Here is a 17072-nt window from a genome sequence, read left to right on the forward strand (position 1 = left end):
AAATCTCTTTCTACAGTACACTGTAGTTACCCACCTGGAATCTTCTTATAATTATTATTATTTTATATATATATATATATATATATATATATATATATATATATATATATATATATATATATATATTTATTATTATTACAATTACTACTACTACTACTACTACTACAACTGGCTTAAGAAGCTAACTGCATTCTATGAGCACCTGGCAGTACAAATGAACAAGGTGCTAATGGATGGAACCTGAATAGTTAACTGAAGGCTGGACAGTCCTGATCCTGAAGGAACCCCAAAGAGAGATAGTTGCATCCAACTACCGGCCAATAACCAAACAGACCAACCTGTGCCCCACCTGGACTGACTGCAAGAAAGCCTATGATTCAAGATCCCACACATGGATCCTGGAATGCTTGAGACTGAATAACATTAACAGGACTCTAAGAGACTTCATCAGGAGCTCAGTGGGGCTGGGAAAGATGAGGTCAACTTCCAAGAGGTCAACTTCAACTAATATCCCAAATCACCATTACGTGCAGGGTTGACCAAGGAGATGCCTTGTCCCTGTTGCTGTTCTGCATAGGCCTGAACCCCATCAGTGAGATCATCACCAAGATTGGATATGGATAGCAGTTCTGGAGTCAAGCAACCATCAGGCACCTCCTCTACATGGATGACATCAAGCTGAATGCTGGAAGTGAATGAGACATTGGCTCACTAATCCATCTGAGCAGGATAATCAGCAACGACGCCAGAATGTCATTCAGACTGGATAAGTGTGGTTGGATGGTTACAAGGAATAGGAAGGTAGCTAGAACCAAGCGCATCATACTACCAGAAGGTTACATAGCAGGCAAAATCATGAAAAGGCAAATGCCTACAAGGAGTGAGGCAGGATCTGGGAAGAGCTGAGTGGGGAGAACAAGATCCAGGCCGTCAACACCTATGCTGGCATAATAAGCTGGTCAAAGAAGGAGATAGAAGCCACTTACATCAAGACAAGGAAATTCCTCATACACAGAGGGTTTTCATCCCAAATCCAGCACTCTGAAACTATACACTAAGCGGAAGGAGGGGGGCCGAGGACTAGAGAGTGTCAGAGCCACTATCCAGCATGAAACGACCAAGATCCATCAGGATGATGGCCCCCAGGTGATGAAGTGCATAGTGAACACCTCAGACAGCAGAAACCCGCGGAGGATGGGAATGAGGAAAAGCAAGAACAACAATGGGAGGACAGACCCCAGCATGGTATGTACCACTGGTACATAGTGGAAGTGGCTGATATGGAGAAATCCTACCAATGGCTGGAAAAGGCTGGATTGGACAACATGGTGGCAATAATCATGGGAGCAAAGGAACAAGCTCCTGAATGCAAGAGCAACAGAGGCTCGGATCCACCACACCAGGCAGGACAACAGATGCCTCTGAGACAATCCAGCACATAACAGTGGGACTCAAGAAGCTATCAGGCAGAGTGAAATCCAAAACCAAGTGGCTGGCATTGTGTACAAAAACGTCTGTGCCGTGTACAGGCTGGAAGTTCCGAGGTTAAATACACCACCAAAGGTGATGGAGAATGACCGTGCTAAGATCCTGTGGGACTTTCAGATAAAGACAGGATAAATGCTAAGGGCTAACCGACCTGAAATAGTAGTGATGGACAGACAGCAGAAGTGGGATGTAGTGATAGATGTGGCAATCCAAAGCGACAGCAACATCAGGAACAAAGAAGACAAAAAGCTCGAGAAATACCAAGAGCTGAAAGACGAGCTGGAAAAGATGTGGAAGGTGAAGGCAACAGTGGTTCCAGGAGTAATCAAAGCACTATGGCCTGTGATCCCCAAACTGGGAGAATGGCTCCAGCAGATTCCAGGAACATCATCTGAGATCTCCATCCGGAAGAGTGCAGTCCTGGGAACAACTACGATACTACACAGGACCCTCAAGCTCAGAAGCCTCTGATATAGGACCTGAGCTTGAAGGAAAAAGACCGCTCACAGGAGGGTGAGTGGGGATTTTTTTTTTAATGCACACATGCATACATTCTGAACGAAGCCCATTTACTACAGCTTCAGAGAAACAAGTATTGAATTACGTGATTGATCTGATGGGAGTAATTAAATTGTCTTCAACTGAAGCATACAGAAGGCTGCAAGCTTGCAGAGCATTAAGAGCTGCCATCAGGGGAGGTGTTGAAGTGGCCCAACTAGTTGGGTTTAAATCTGTTTAAACGCAATGGATATCTAAGAGCTTTTATAAGGGCTCCATGTGTGCGAGTTTGTGTGTGTGAAATTCCGTGAATGTGTGCGTAGGTAAGAGATGCACAGATCCACCATAACACAAGAGCTTTTATGCATCACATTATAATTCTAGATGTTAAGTTAAACACCTTGTTTAATCTTTGCCTAATAACTAAGAAGCAGGTAAGAACTAAGCTAATCTACATCTAAGTAATTATTTGGCCTCATTTAATGAATACTTTCACACTCTAAACACAGCCTATTACATTCTAAAAATGTTTCGCAGTCTACCTTCGGTGACGGACTGGGGTCTCTCTGCTCGCTCACGGGCATCTGTGCTGAGCACCCTCCGTGGTGATGGCGCAGGTGGCATATCTTTGCGAGGAGAGGGGGTCGGAGGCTGGGCCTGCAATGGTGGTCCGCCCTCTACTGCTGAAAGCTGGCTGTCTGGAGAGGGGCTGGGCTGCCTAGGGGTGGGTGTGATGCTCTGGGAGGCTCCAGGGGTCTCCCCCGGTGGGATCAGGGTGGGTCTGAGTGCTGGTTTTGGGGGCAAAGGGCCTACAGGTCGCTCAGGGAGTGGTGGGCGGTCCATGCGAAGGGACTCCGCATTGCCCACACGCACTGGCCGCCTGGTATCTGAGAAGAGACAGAGGGTTTTGCATTCCTGCACAAATGATTTGACAGTCCTCACATGCACATGAAAAAATGAAGGCTGAATCCCAGCCGTTTGGCACCTGAAGAGGTGGACATTGTGCGAGGCTTTATATAGGTGGGTGGGGGCTCAGGCTTGCTGTCCAATATAGCCCCTGAAACAGAAGGTCAGAGGTCAAATGGTCGGCATCAGAGAGGTATAAAAACAACACCCTAACTGTGACACATCCAACAAGAACACATACAATAGTTCAACACAGCAAGACAGAAGACCAAATTTGGATGTGCATGGGCCATAAAATCCCATTTAATTTGCTTCAGCATTTTGAGTCTTATGTGACTTTTTAGATAGCTGACCTTAGCTAAAGAGATGCAGATAATTTGATCAAGTCCAACAGGACAGCAGTGCTTTAAAAACCGTTTAGAATATGCCAGTGTGAGCCTTATGGACATTGTCTCAGTCAGCGGGAAATCCATTTAGGGCATGAAACTGTATCCATCACAGGGACCATTTTATTTATCTATTTATTTGAGTTTTTGTGAGGTTCCATTTCAAAGAACAGCAAATTCTCAAGAGCAAATTACTGTCATCTGGCTCCTTTCCCCAGTAGTACTGCCCAGTAGTATTAGACACAGCTTTTGATGCCCACTCTTATTGAAGCTATTTAGCGGAGTATCAATCAGCTGCTTGGTGAGGCAATAAACAGCCATGAAGAAGCATTTGATTTTCTCGATTCTTGATCATTTGATAATACTAAGTGATTTCAGATCCTCACACTTGGTGTAACACAAGAGTAGGAGAACATCAGGAAACAATCTTTAAATGATCAAAGCATTTTATTGAAGGAAAAACAGTTCTGCAACACCTGTATTACTCATGTGAAAACTGCCCCTTGGCTGCTACTTAATTGCACTGAAATATTGACCTTTAGCAGCAACTGCAACCAAACACTTGCTATAGCTGGAGCTCAGTGTTTTATGTGGCGATAGCGTTAGCTCTAACAGAATTTTGGCAAACTCTGCAGAAATGCTTTAATGCCTCATATTAGAGGGCTTTTGAGCATGAGCTGTCAATTTTAGGTCCTGACACTGTTTCAATGAGTCAGGACTTTGATTAGGTCACTCTAAAGCCTTAATATTGTTTCTAGCAAGATGGATGTCATTGTGTGCCCTGCCTTGATTTTGCTATATGTCAGTTGTGCTTGCGCTTCTGATCATGCACAGAAGTACTTTCTGGTAGAGAGGAGCATTAACTGTTCTGTCAATAATTACAAGCCTGTCTTCCGCAAAGTTCCACTTCTGAATAGAGTTGCATAAGATTTGGAAAATTCGGTGCTTTTTTCAATACGACAATGTGGCAAACGATTCGACTCCAACATCCGATGCTTTCAATTCTGAATACAGCCTGAGCAACTGAATCGGTATTCTCATTTGACTCGGATGAGTATCACACGCCAGCCAGCTGGCGGAATAGACTGTATGGAAGGCAGTAATCTGGCTGTATGGGTAGCATGGCTACGCAACAAATGACAGGAAAAACAGGCTCAAGGAGCCAATTGTGGACATAGACTGCATGCATCGCTTATGAAAACCGCCAGCCAGCAGATATGACAAAACCAGCGTGCAAATGGTGTTCTAAATTTCTCCATTGCATAACAAGCAACACAAGCACCTTAGCTAAGCACTCGGCCAAGAAGTATCCTGACCTCTACAAAGCGCTTAAAAGATGACAGTCTAACTAAGATAAAGCTGCGCCAGGGAGCTTTCATACGTGATCTGTGCAGTTTCCGTCGAGGATGTAACAGATCAGCCAAGTGCTCGTCTTGTCATGTGCGCTCATGACAATCACGTGTTTCTATCGCAAATAGGCTATCAAGTATGTAGCCTGCTTAACTGGTAAATTTCATGTGGGCTAATCGATAAAATATTGGTGTTTAAAATGGAGAATTCAGTGTGCAGTTTAACCTCAAATTATGAATGTGCTTCTTACTCTTATTTAATTTTTTATTTTATTTTATTTATTTATTTATTTATTTATTTATTTATTTATTTAAACTAAGAACTCAACTTCATCTAGTCAGGCCACCATTACATCTGTGCTAGAGAAACACAAAATATAGCAGACTCCAGTGAAGTATAAACATACTAAACAGATCAGTCCAAGGAGAAAGACTGATGGAAGACCACAGAGAGACTGTTTTCCTAGCTAAGAACATTAAAGTAAAGAAATTCCCTAATGTAATTCCAGAAGAAAGTTTGAAGTATTTTGTTTATTATAGTCATTATATTTCCTTTATTTAGCAAGCCTCCATTTCAAATCAAACTTTTGCAGTCAGATTTTTCCAGTATGCATTTTACATTCAGGGAATGGGAGGACTTTATATTTGTGTGGGGTTTTTATGTCAAAGTATTATTTTGCTATCAAGAATTGTGATATTACACGTGGTATCGGTATTGCAATTGTGGTATTGTGACAAGCCTACTTCTGACTCATCAGGACCTTCAAGGTGCCTTCTGGCAAATGGGAGATGAGTGTTTATGTTCCAATTGATTAGCAGTGGTTTTCCCATGGATACCATTTATCCAATTTCCCATGGAAACCATTTTTCCCACTCTCATTCTAAAGGTGAAACCTAAGTGCTGACTGTGGCACCAAGGCAAGCAAGGTCTGCAGTTCTTTAGATGTTCATTTGTCTTCTTCTGTGACTTGCCATATCATCACTGCACTCTTGGGGGGAATCTTGGTAGGCTGCCCACTTCTGGAAAGATTCACTGCTGTTCCAAGTTTTCTCCATTTGAAGACAATGGTTCTCACTGTAGTTCACTGGAGGCTCAGAGCCTTAGAAGTGGTTTTGTAACCCTTTCCAGACTGAACATTCTTACTGGAACTTCTTTTGATCACAGCTGCTTGCTGAAACCTTTTAGCCTCCTTTACATTGTTGGAAAGGTTCTTTTTAAGTGATAACTTAAGCTGTCGTCAATCCCGGGTGTGTCTGTTCTAAATGATCCCATTTATCAACCAAATTTGGTAATTGGTTGGTTGAGTAACTAAGGGGGCAATTACCTTTCGTACAGGGCCAATTGGTGTTGCATAACTTTTTTCCTTTACTAAATAAAATAATAATAAAAACAGTATTGTGTTTACTTGTGTGGTCTTTGTGTGTGTATATATATATTCTTCACATTGGACTAACTAAAAATGTGCATTTTTAAGGAAACCAATGCTATTGCAAGCATATTTTAAAAACTTCAAAAACTTTGAAAAATCAACTTTAACTTTTTTTTTTTCCAGAAACAGCAACTACATATGAAAAATCATACTGAGTATACAGCTTTATTACACAGTGATGGTCAAAACTCTAACACTGCCATTGCACTGGCAAGATGCTGATCTCTCTCTATACAGGACAAATCACGTCTAATATTCCCCTGAGCACGGGGCCTGAGATGCCTACCACTGCCACAGTGATCTGCCAGCACAGCACATCTCCAAATGCAGCAAAACATCTCCAGTTACCAGGACGAAAAGGTACATGCTGTAGTGATGATGAAGACATACGGAAATAAGGGAAGGGACCTTACCCTCTGAGTTGGTCTTCCTCAGTTCCTCATCTTTGCTCTGTAAGAGGATAATATGACTTTGATTCAATAGTCTGCTATACATAATCCCCTATTAGCCAAGGAAGCCCTTTTTCACCTGGCACAGATTAAGTGATATCTGTGATATTGTGGTTGCAGATAAGAGGGTGAATATTACAAGGTAGGCTGTAGTTAAGCAGCATACATGAGACTGCAGTAATCCTGTAAAGGGACCCTTTCAGGTTTTGCACCAGTGGCTAGAGGTACGTGATATAGGAAAATGCAATATCACAAGACATTTAAAGACATCTTTACAGGATTACGATATGGCATTGTCCTGTGCTTTGCCACAAAGTTAGACCGGTACTTAGGCCAGTACCTCTTGTAATAACGAATAAACATAATTACACACAACTGGCCAAAGTGTGGTTACAATACCAAACATCGCGCACACACCTGGCTCTTTTTAGAGTCGGATGGAGGTGTCTTGGCCACCCCCATGCAGTGAAGCATAACATGGAGCCTCTGTTCATAACCGGATGAGCTCTCAGAAGCGTGTTTCTGTAAAATGGAGCAGGCATGAAATGAGTAGCAAGAGCCACATTGGGCCTTTTGCTACTAATAACACCTAATGCATACACGGCTGGTGCGAAGGCAAGCTCGCTGGGTCTGACGGATAGTGACACTGTCCTGGGGTGAGTCACAATCGGAACAACAGTGGCCAGCTGTGACTGTGTTAAACACATATTAAAATAATCAAAGACTGCTCCCCCGCTCAGCTGTCAGACATGGTGTTACAGATCTGGGGATGAGCCAGTCTTGCTCCAATGGGAAGGAAGCTTTCAACATTACAATTACATTACAAAACATTACAATACAAAATAGTCTTGATAGAACTTAGCATAAGGTGTGACTCATCTGTCAGAACCACGAATTGGTCTGTGATGCTAAAATATTTTTTTATACTTAATTTTCTGCCATTCGTGATAAAATCTTCCATACTTTGAATACATAACTACTGTGAAACTCTTTAATGTTTAAGTACTACCTCAAACATGTGAACACAGCTAACAATGAATAAAAAAGTATTGAGGATCTGTTAAGATGATATTAATAGCTTTCATTAGTTATTAGTGGTGTTATTTGTAGCATTATTAGGAATAATCACATATGTGGATGAAGTATTCTTTTAACTCTAAAATATACATGAAGCCAAAAAACTGCATATGAAATCAAAGAACTTGACAATGCTGAGTCAGGGAAAATCTTCATACTACATCTTATAGAAACTTTATATCAATGCTAAAAATTAGACACTGCATAACAGGCTGAGGATGTTCTCATAACATGCCCAAGCAGGGTTTCTACCTTTTCAACAAGCCAAAATCAGACCCTCCTATTCGATTAGACTCACCATTAATGAGTCTTCCACCCCCTAGGTACTTTGTATTTGACTTTGCTTGCTGACTTTTTATTGGCCTATAATTGCCAGTGGGAGGCGGAAATGAAAAGTAGCAAACAAATGCACCAATAGTATTGCATTGCAATACATCCCCACACAACTTGGGAGAACGTTCCAAAAAAAACCCCAAAAACCCTGACAAAATCCAACATCCAGACATAAAGCCTGAAAACCAGACTCTGCGGGTGAAAACTGGACAGGTGGAAACCCCACTACCAAGTTATGTAACCCTCACGCAGGGCTCTCATACTTTAATCAATTCATAAACATGGCTTATTGTGATTCAAATATAGTAGCCACCAATTGGTTTTATTTGCATAACTGCGAAGAGTGCAAATGTCATATCTCCCCAGTGTATCCACGCCTCTAGAATATCAAAAAATTAATTGCTCTGGTCACATTATTTACTAACATAAATAACTTTGAGGTTAGTATTTAAATGTTCTAACCTCAAAACAAACTTCCTATGCAACAACAACAAAAAAAAAACTTATACCTTATACAACATGCCACCATAGCTTGTGCATCACAGCAAATTAGGAACCACACCACAGTCTTAACTCATTTGCCATTTTACATCTCCCTCTTGAAATGAAGTGTTCTCTTACCTTGGCTTGTGTGGCTGTGGCGTCTTGTTCTGGCTCCAGTCCCGTGAGCAGGATGAGAGACTGAGACTTGCCATCTCGGAGCGAGCGGCGCGTTGGCTTGGGTCTCCTCTCCCCATCCGGGGTGCGGCTCTTCTCCAGGGTCCGGCTCTTCTCCCGCTCTGAGGGAGGCACAGCTGTTATGAGGCTGGGGGTTGTGGTTGGGGTGGTGGGTGCACCAGGGGACAATACCGGGACCTCTCCGGTTTTGGCAGGCGAGGAGGCGGGAGGGGTGGGGTTGGTGGCGAGGCCGGCCGCCTGGACAGGAATTGGCATGAGAAGAGGGGAAGGAGCTCTAGGCGCCATTCTGGGGGCCATTTTGTCATCTAGCACTGGTACTGCGGGGGCTGAATCTGAGATGGTGGGAGCTGGAGTTGCGAAGGGTGCTCCGACGCTCTTGTCCTCTAGTTTCTCCCTCTCCTTCTCTTTCTCCTTCTCTCTTTCTCTCTCCTTCTCTCGTTCCCTTTCCTTCTCGCGCTCCTTCTCAGCCCGCGCCGCCTCCCGGAGAGGTCGGATGAGGTCTGCTATTGAAGTCTTTTTGACCTTTCCCTCTGGGCCAGCCTCACCCTTTGCTCCTCGACTGGCACGGACCTTCTTAAAGGCGAAGAAGTCACCAAACTTCTTCTTGATGTTTTTAGTGGGGGCTGTGGTGGAGGTATGGGTGGTGGTGTTGAGAGGGGTGGATGTGACACACGTAGACTCTGCAGGCTGTGCTTTATTGAGGAACTCCTCCCTCTGATGCTTTCTGAATGTGAGCAGAGGAAAGGCGTGATGCAAAATGAAATCTTTTGGCAATTAACAAACCAATCATTTGGCGATTAACAATCTTTCGGCAATTAAGAAAATATTTCTTTATTAGTGCAAAATTTCCTAGGTTAGGATACATTTCCAGTTCTCTAATGTATTTCTAGAGACTTCATGCTATTGGCTGAGATGGGTGTGTACTCACAAGGGGTCATCAGGGATGATCTTCTTGGTGAAGAACTCCTCTACGCCCTCGTCCACCCTCCCCATATTCTCATTGTCTCCATTCTCAGCTGCCTGCTCCTACATATACCCCCCACAGACACAAAGACACAAGCACACGCAGAAACACAGTCAGCCACTTAAACTGACAGACCATTCGAAGTTGTTATGAATAACATACTGACCAAAACTTACACTGAAAGCATACAACCTCAAAACAGTGAAACAGCCAAGCTGCTCCAAGCAGCACTGTTTTCTATTTCAGCCCGTTATGTGGGCTGCTATAGTATGCACTCATATGTTAGTTCCATGCACACAATACTTTCTCCTTCTCCATGTAGAATTATACTACACACACACACACACACACACACACACACACACACACACACACACATACATATATATATATATATATATACACACACACAAATCATCGCAATGACTTCAGTTGGTAGGTAAGAATAATTTTTTGTTAGCGGTGTCCTCAGGTGCATCTGTTTCTTTTGTCCCAAGGGAGGATTAATCCCAGCCCCACCCTTCTCTGGTCCTCCTCCTCCTCCAAACACAATTATACCCCTCAAACATACTCCCATGCAGCACACAAAGACTGTGAGCATGCTTGCTCATCAATGGTGATTGGTGTGTGGATCATGTAGCCATGGCAATTATTTAACAACAGAAGAAGCCCATCTTGAACCTTGAATTAGGGTAAATTAGACTAAACAGGACACTACCGCACTGTTCCTAGCTAGCAAAACAATGTTGCCGACGAAAGCAATTTGTCTTGGATCTTAATAAGGTATTACATATAAAGTTTAAACTATAGTGTAATACTGTTTATTGTCTCTAAGTACACCAAAAAGGTGTCCAGTTCTGGCATCCCTAATCAGATAATGGTTTTAAAATATTTTGTTTCATTAAATATTTATATTAGTTATGTTAGATATTTTTGGATGAGACTTAATATTTAGAAGCAGTAACTTCAACTACTCTGACAAAAGAAGGGGCCTATCTAAAGGTATATGAAACCTTTCATTGAATTTTCACGTCATAATAAATCACTCAGTCCTCAAAAGAACAAGGCCTAAGGAGAAACGACGAGTCTTGCAATGTTTCTGATTTTATCACCACAAAATGTCAGAAGTCAGAGTTTCAATTTGTTAATCCTCAGGGCTTGAATTTGCCCACCACATAAATGGAGGGCGAGCTGCCAAATGATCTGAACAAAAATAAATAAAAAGAAAAAAATGAAGAGATGGACAGGGCAGCCTGTACCGACTGTGGATGTTGAGGACAAGAGCATTAAAAAGACAAGTGAACCTTCACCTGCACAGGAGACAGATCCAGTCTCAAAGGCACTGGCTAGAGATGAAAAACATCCACAGCATAGACAGCACAGGTCACATGGCTGTACAAAGACACACATGTGCAGACACAGTCACACCCATGCACCTGCACGGAGTGATGCTAGGGTATGTTTTCTCTGAGTCCTTCTGCACAGACTGCCAAGCCATTTAGGCAGAGTGGGCACTGCAGGCAGGAGAAATGAGAAAAAGAGCGATGGAGAGATGGAGTGAGAGAGAGAGAGCCTGCTGCAGAGCTATAGCAACCATATGCAAATGGTGCAACACGCACTGCATGAAAAATGGATTATAAATGATTTACTGCCTGGTGGCCAATCAGAATGCACGGCTCCTCATCAATCCACTACTTCTCCAAAAAGAGGAGGCAGCAGGGTGGAGAGGTGTTTCCCACACACACACACACACACACACACACACACACACACACACACACACACACACACACACACACACACACACACACAAGATACACAGTGGATTAACAGATGCATAAATATGCATGTGATATGATGCCCTATTTTTTTTTTTTCTGATAATGGCCCCAATCTAAGTAACACAACATCAGGGCTGTAAGAATATGCCAGCAACACTAAATGACTGTAATCTGTCTAGACTGAAACTTGCATATTAACCTCCCAAATCAAAGATGCCTTATACACATTCTCACATTCAATCTGCGTGCACAAACCTACCTTTTGCGCTATATCTGCTATTAGCCCCATTTGGAAATTTGGATAACAAGCGCTGCTTTACACTGACCTGAAACCACTTTTTCATTCTTTGAATTTAAATGGATAATCTAGGCCTCAGATAGGAGAGGATGCTCCTAGAACCGTGGCAGCAACCTTAAGAGATGCCATCACTGCATAGGCAGTATGGAGGAATTTCTAAGGAGAGAGCGAAAGAGCGAAAGAGAGAGACCGGAAGTGAATGGCATGTTCTTTTTCACTATGGCTTCTCTTATCTCACGGTAGTACTGAGCTAAGGTAAACCCTGCCAGCTTACAGCCTAACTAGACATGCAGTCTCCACTCTGGGACACCCTGGAACTGGTTCACTGATCACTGAACACTGAAATTCCATTGACTTTGTTTCGTTGGTGGAAAACACTGATTTCCACTCAATGGTGGTAAAGCTATTGGATGTGGTAGTGTGCCATGCTTTGGATAAAGGCACAAGGTAAACTGTTTGGGAACATGTTATCAAGATGAAGCTTGATGGATATTCTTATAGACCCCACCACTGATCTGATACGAGATCAGTTTCGAGCCTTCCAAAACTTTTCTGATGTTGCAGTGTTTATTGGATCATACCACTTCATGGAATTTCATCGAAACCTGCTGGAGCATACCACTTTATAGACCCCTTCCCACTTCTACAGACAAACGCTGCTTCCATGGTTTTAGGAAAGCAATGCTATACTAAATATCACCCTTACCTAAAAATAAATATAACCAAATAGGCTATTGTCGTTACTGTTTCCATGTGAGTGCAACTGATATAACAGTATAGACATCACTTGTTATCAGAAGGAAATGTCATTTCTATCTTCCTGTAATTCATTCAAAATAAAAATAAAAAAACAAAAAAACCTGTGCAGCCAAAAGAATTGATGACATCAGTGTTGTTATCAGGCTGTGAGCTTATCAAGCTCCTGAGAAGCCCAGGACTGGGCTGGGGTTGCTGGGTGATCAGGGGCTAAGCTGGTTTGTGAAAATGTTTGTGTGAAAATGTGCATTAAGAAGTGAAAAACACAGTGGGGGAGCAGGAGAGAGAAGGGGATTGCTGAAGTGAGAATGTGGCAAGAGAGAAATGCTTATGCAGCCGGCTAACATACGGGCAGATGCAGCGGGTCCTGTAACTGGGACGCACGCACAGAGTGGGTGGCTGTTATTCCACCCTCTTCCCCATATTACGAGCCTCTCCCTGAGGTACCAACTGTCATTGTGTTTCCACTTGCCAAATGCCACACAACATAGATACACATGCACATAGATCACTGAGCAATAAACACACACATACACATGCGCACGCGTTGAGCATCGTCTCCAGAGGCCCTGAGCTGACCATGCCACCCTACCTGACTGCACACTGACCCCAGAGACACACACACTCTCCCTCTCACAGGAAAGACAAGCACACACTTAGCCACGCCCAGACAAAGCATCCAGCTATACACATATACCCACAGGTAACCATGACAACATAGCAATGGAAACCTCACAACTCATTACACCGGCACATGGGTAGCCATGACAACACGGACACGGTTGTACCACTTACCCACTGCTTGCCGTGAGAACCTACAGCATTATATATGTTCATGAAACATGCCAAAAATCTGACATATACCTATGTGCATGTACACACACACCCAAATGCATATATGTACATACATTCATGTTTATGCTGACCATAACTCTTGGACTAGTGTGTTCTTAGCTAACTATGATGATAACTAGTGACATGTGACAGTATTAACAGCAAAGACGTGTGTGTGCTCCTACACTTAGCACAGCAGCGAGACCAGCACCCATCACTATGGCAACCGTTTCGCCAGTAACTAACCAGGAAATACAGCCAGACTAAAAGACAGATAATATGCAGGAAGACACACACAGAGACTCACACACACGCACGCACACACACACAAGCACATTGAAGATGTTGCACAATAAAAGCCAGATGCAGGGCATGTAATATTTTAGTAATATTTTATTGGGTCTTTCCTTGATTGATTGAGGGTAGTCACTGCTTGCAGGTGGAAGATTGCAACGCTCCACAAAAAGGGGAAGATAACAAAACAACAGGCATAAGCATCACACACACTGACTGTATCGGACCGAGTGACTACCAGCTCAAACTCAAACAAGCATATACATACAGCCACACCTCCACGCATAGATTCACACCCTACACACGCACACACACAGTCACACTATGCACACACCACCACAATCAGAGCACTCCTCTTCTCTATTACATTTAGGCTGAGCGCTCGTACCCAGCTGAAATAGACAGTGACAGTGTGAAACGCATGAACACATACATGCAGTGTTTATTTAAAGACCCTACCCAAATCTCACACTGCACCAGATGACAACCTGACAATTTACAAGAACGAAAACACACTGAAGACGCGCACACACACAGTGATTGGTGCATAAACAGATTCCAATGCAGGAAAGTAGCGGACAGAAAATCCAGATTCCCTGATGACAGAGGCAGAGAAGGAATCACAGAAAGCAATGAACAGAGAGAGAGAGCGAGAGAGAGAGAGAGAGAGAGAGAGAGAGAGAGAGAGAGAGGTGAGAAAAACAGAGAGAGAAACCCTCCTTGATGTGGGAACATTAATATTTAAGATCACACAGCAGTCACACTGAGAAGACCCCATTCGTAATCACTGAAGAAAAACCATTTCCCATTCTGACAATACACACACACACACACACTCACACACACACACACACACATTCACACACACACACACACACACACACACTCACACACACACACACACACACACACACACATTCACACTCACACACACAAGTTGGGAATAACACGCATACACACACAGCCCTTAAACATGGCGATGAAAAATACACACCCAAAATGTCTCCAAGCACAACAGCCCCAAACTCTCTCTCCCTCTCTCTCTCTCTCTCTCCCTCCCTCTCCCTCTCTCTCTCCCTCTCTCTCTCCCTCTCCAGGCTAAAGCATCATTAGGAAGGGAATGATAAAAGGATAGAGAGAAAAGGGGGAAAGAAAGGCACAGAGAATGACTGGACGTGCCGCACACACCCACACACGCACACACCCACACACACCAACCCACATCCACCCACACACATCCACCACACACACCCACACACACACACCCACACACACACACACACACACACACACACACACCCACACACACAGAGCAACAACCTGAGCACGGCCATCTCTCTCTCCCACCCTCCCTCTCTCTCTCTTTCTCTCTCCATCCCTCCATCCCTCCAGCACCCCCCACCCCCCACCCTCTCTCCGTCTCCGTCCCTCTCTGCCTCGCTCTCGGGCGGCTGCCTTCACGTCCATCCCATCCTCTCCCTTCCTCTCTTTCCTTTCCCCGCGTGCTCTCTGCCCCTCGTCCGCGTTCTATCCCCCGACCCACCACGCCCGTCGTCTTACCTGCGGCTTGCTGGGCGGCTGCCTGTTGCGGCGGTTGGGTCGGGGCCTGGTGCGAGTGTAGTGCCTCAGTGTGTGTCCTTCGATGGGCAGGTCCATAGGGGGTTCAGGAGGCACGGGCTCCGGACGCCGGGGCTCTCTGCTGCTACGAGCGGTCGCGGCACCAGCGCCAGAGCCAGCAGCCTCCGCCTCCCTCCTTGGCTGGGCGGAGCCTGCCACCGGCGGCCAGCCCTCCGCCGTGACGGACAGCCCCGTCACTGACGCCGACGACAAGCGCCACCCCCTCTCCTCGGCTGCTAGCCTGGAGCTCGGAGCCCCACCCCCACCCTCTCTTTCTCTCTCTGGCTCGTGCTCCTCTGTCTCCTGCTGGGAGTGCGCGCTAGCTCTTGCTTGCTGCTCGCTCTCCCCTTCCAGCAGACCTGCAGCAAGGGAGGGAGGGAGAGAGGGAGGGAGAGAGGGAGGGAGGTGAGAGGAAGCAACAACAGAGAGACCGTGAGAGAGGACTGGGGCCGAATCGAGAGCCGGACCGAGCGGGCTTGAATGGGGGTAGGGGAAGGCAGGGCAGCGGGACCCAGGCAGGATGCGAGGATGCGAAACAGAGCGAGCGCAGAGGGAGCTGAGCGGAGACGAGCGCACAGAGGAGGGGGAGCCTGGGAAACGGCCGGGGGGGGGGGGGGGGGGCGTCGTAGAGCGAAGCCGGAGTGGTAGATAGGATGACTGCAGATTCGTCACGGCCATGCAACAGAGACGGACTCCAGGTGGAGCCCGGGAGCTTTGGGTTCACAGGACAGGTCGAAACGTGCAAGAGAGAGAGAAAGAGATGAAGGGAGAGAGGTGGAAGATGGGAGGAAGGGTATTGCCCTGTTTGTAAATGGATCCCTCCACCCCCCTCTCTCCTTCTCTCTCCCCCTCTCTCCCTCCATATCACCCAGCGTGCTGTGATTAAAGTGCCTGAGCCCCGGTTAGCTGCAGCCAACGGCCTCCTCTTTAGGCATCACGTTTAGCCTCCGATCTCCGCTCGGTCTAACCCCCCCACCACACCCAGCTCCTCATGCTGTGACAAGGCAGACAAGCAGGGGAACTCCCCAGAGTCAAGATGGGGGAAACCCTATTATACGAATTCATTCACCCTGCACAGACACACACCAACTAAAGCTGAAAGAGTCACTCTACATCAGAGCGGTTATATGTCTGCTATAACCAAAACAATCTATGTTTACATGAATGGCCCAATAGTGTCTCTGCTTTTGGTTTGGGCTCCATTATTATTTACCAATCACAGAGTATTTAGTGTTGAAATAATAATTTAAAAAGGAATAGGCAAAAAACCAAAAAAAACAAAACACAATTATCCCATTATGCCAAATGTAATTAAGACATATCTGATGTGCAAATTTTGTTCCTTTAGTTTTGTACTTTTTCATCACACACTTGCTGTAAACAAACAGCATTGTTAAGTAAGCTCAAGTAAACTTGCTTATGTGGTCCGATGTACTGTTACTTAGAAGCAGCTGAAAGCGCAGGATGGGTTCTGATGGCTTCTGCTGTTTTGAACAACATGGTTCATTCATTTTACAGATGGCGGAGTGTTATCTATAAACAGCTAAAAGCAGTAGGGGCATCCACTGTGAAGCCACAGTTCTGTCCATGAGTTATGGGTTCAGGTTTATGGGTTCAGGTTTCTAACATCACAGGAAAAGGTCATTGCAAACACTGAATTGGATTTGTCAATAATTAAAGAAATGAACAGATAAATAATAAAAAAATAAGTGTATTGTTTGTACATTGGCTCAGTATTTTGCACTGACGGATGCGTGTTAACGGTGAAACATGTTTGGTGCTGAGGGACAGCGTGAGGGTGGGGGACTCTTACTTTTGACTGACGGGGCCGGCCGGATGCTCCTGGTACAAAAACTGTTTCTCCGGACCACAGACACGTACTGAACATGAGACAGTTTTCAGATTCACACCAGCCCAAAGAACAAAGTCATAAC

The 17072-nt window shown here is 44.8% G+C and overlaps 1 protein-coding gene across 6 annotated transcripts in view; it reads right to left on the reverse strand.

The window, feature by feature from the left end:
- The window catches only part of carmil2 (capping protein regulator and myosin 1 linker 2), a 39096-nt gene that overhangs the window by 2055 nt on the left and 19969 nt on the right, over positions 1 to 17072 (reverse strand). For 5 of the 6 annotated variants that reach the window (XM_081715863.1, XM_035525726.2, XM_081715862.1 and 2 more), the window contains 8 exons: positions 16952 to 17018; positions 15082 to 15497; positions 9523 to 9620; positions 8538 to 9318; positions 6924 to 7028; positions 6471 to 6507; positions 2972 to 3043; positions 2529 to 2873 (listed from right to left, as the gene is read on the reverse strand). In XM_081715863.1, the coding sequence (XP_081571989.1) occupies positions 2529 to 2873; positions 2972 to 3043; positions 6471 to 6507; positions 6924 to 7028; positions 8538 to 9318; positions 9523 to 9620; positions 15082 to 15497; positions 16952 to 17018 (1921 nt within the window). The remainder of the gene's footprint in view (positions 1 to 2528; positions 2874 to 2971; positions 3044 to 6470; positions 6508 to 6923; positions 7029 to 8537; positions 9319 to 9522; positions 9621 to 15081; positions 15498 to 16951; positions 17019 to 17072) is intronic. The other variant, XM_081715864.1, reaches the window with a different exon arrangement.

The sequence above is a fragment of the Electrophorus electricus genome, chromosome 6 (genome assembly GCF_041902795.1).
Source record: "Electrophorus electricus isolate QZ-2024a chromosome 6, ASM4190279v1, whole genome shotgun sequence".
Taxonomy (NCBI): Eukaryota; Metazoa; Chordata; class Actinopteri; order Gymnotiformes; family Gymnotidae; genus Electrophorus; species Electrophorus electricus.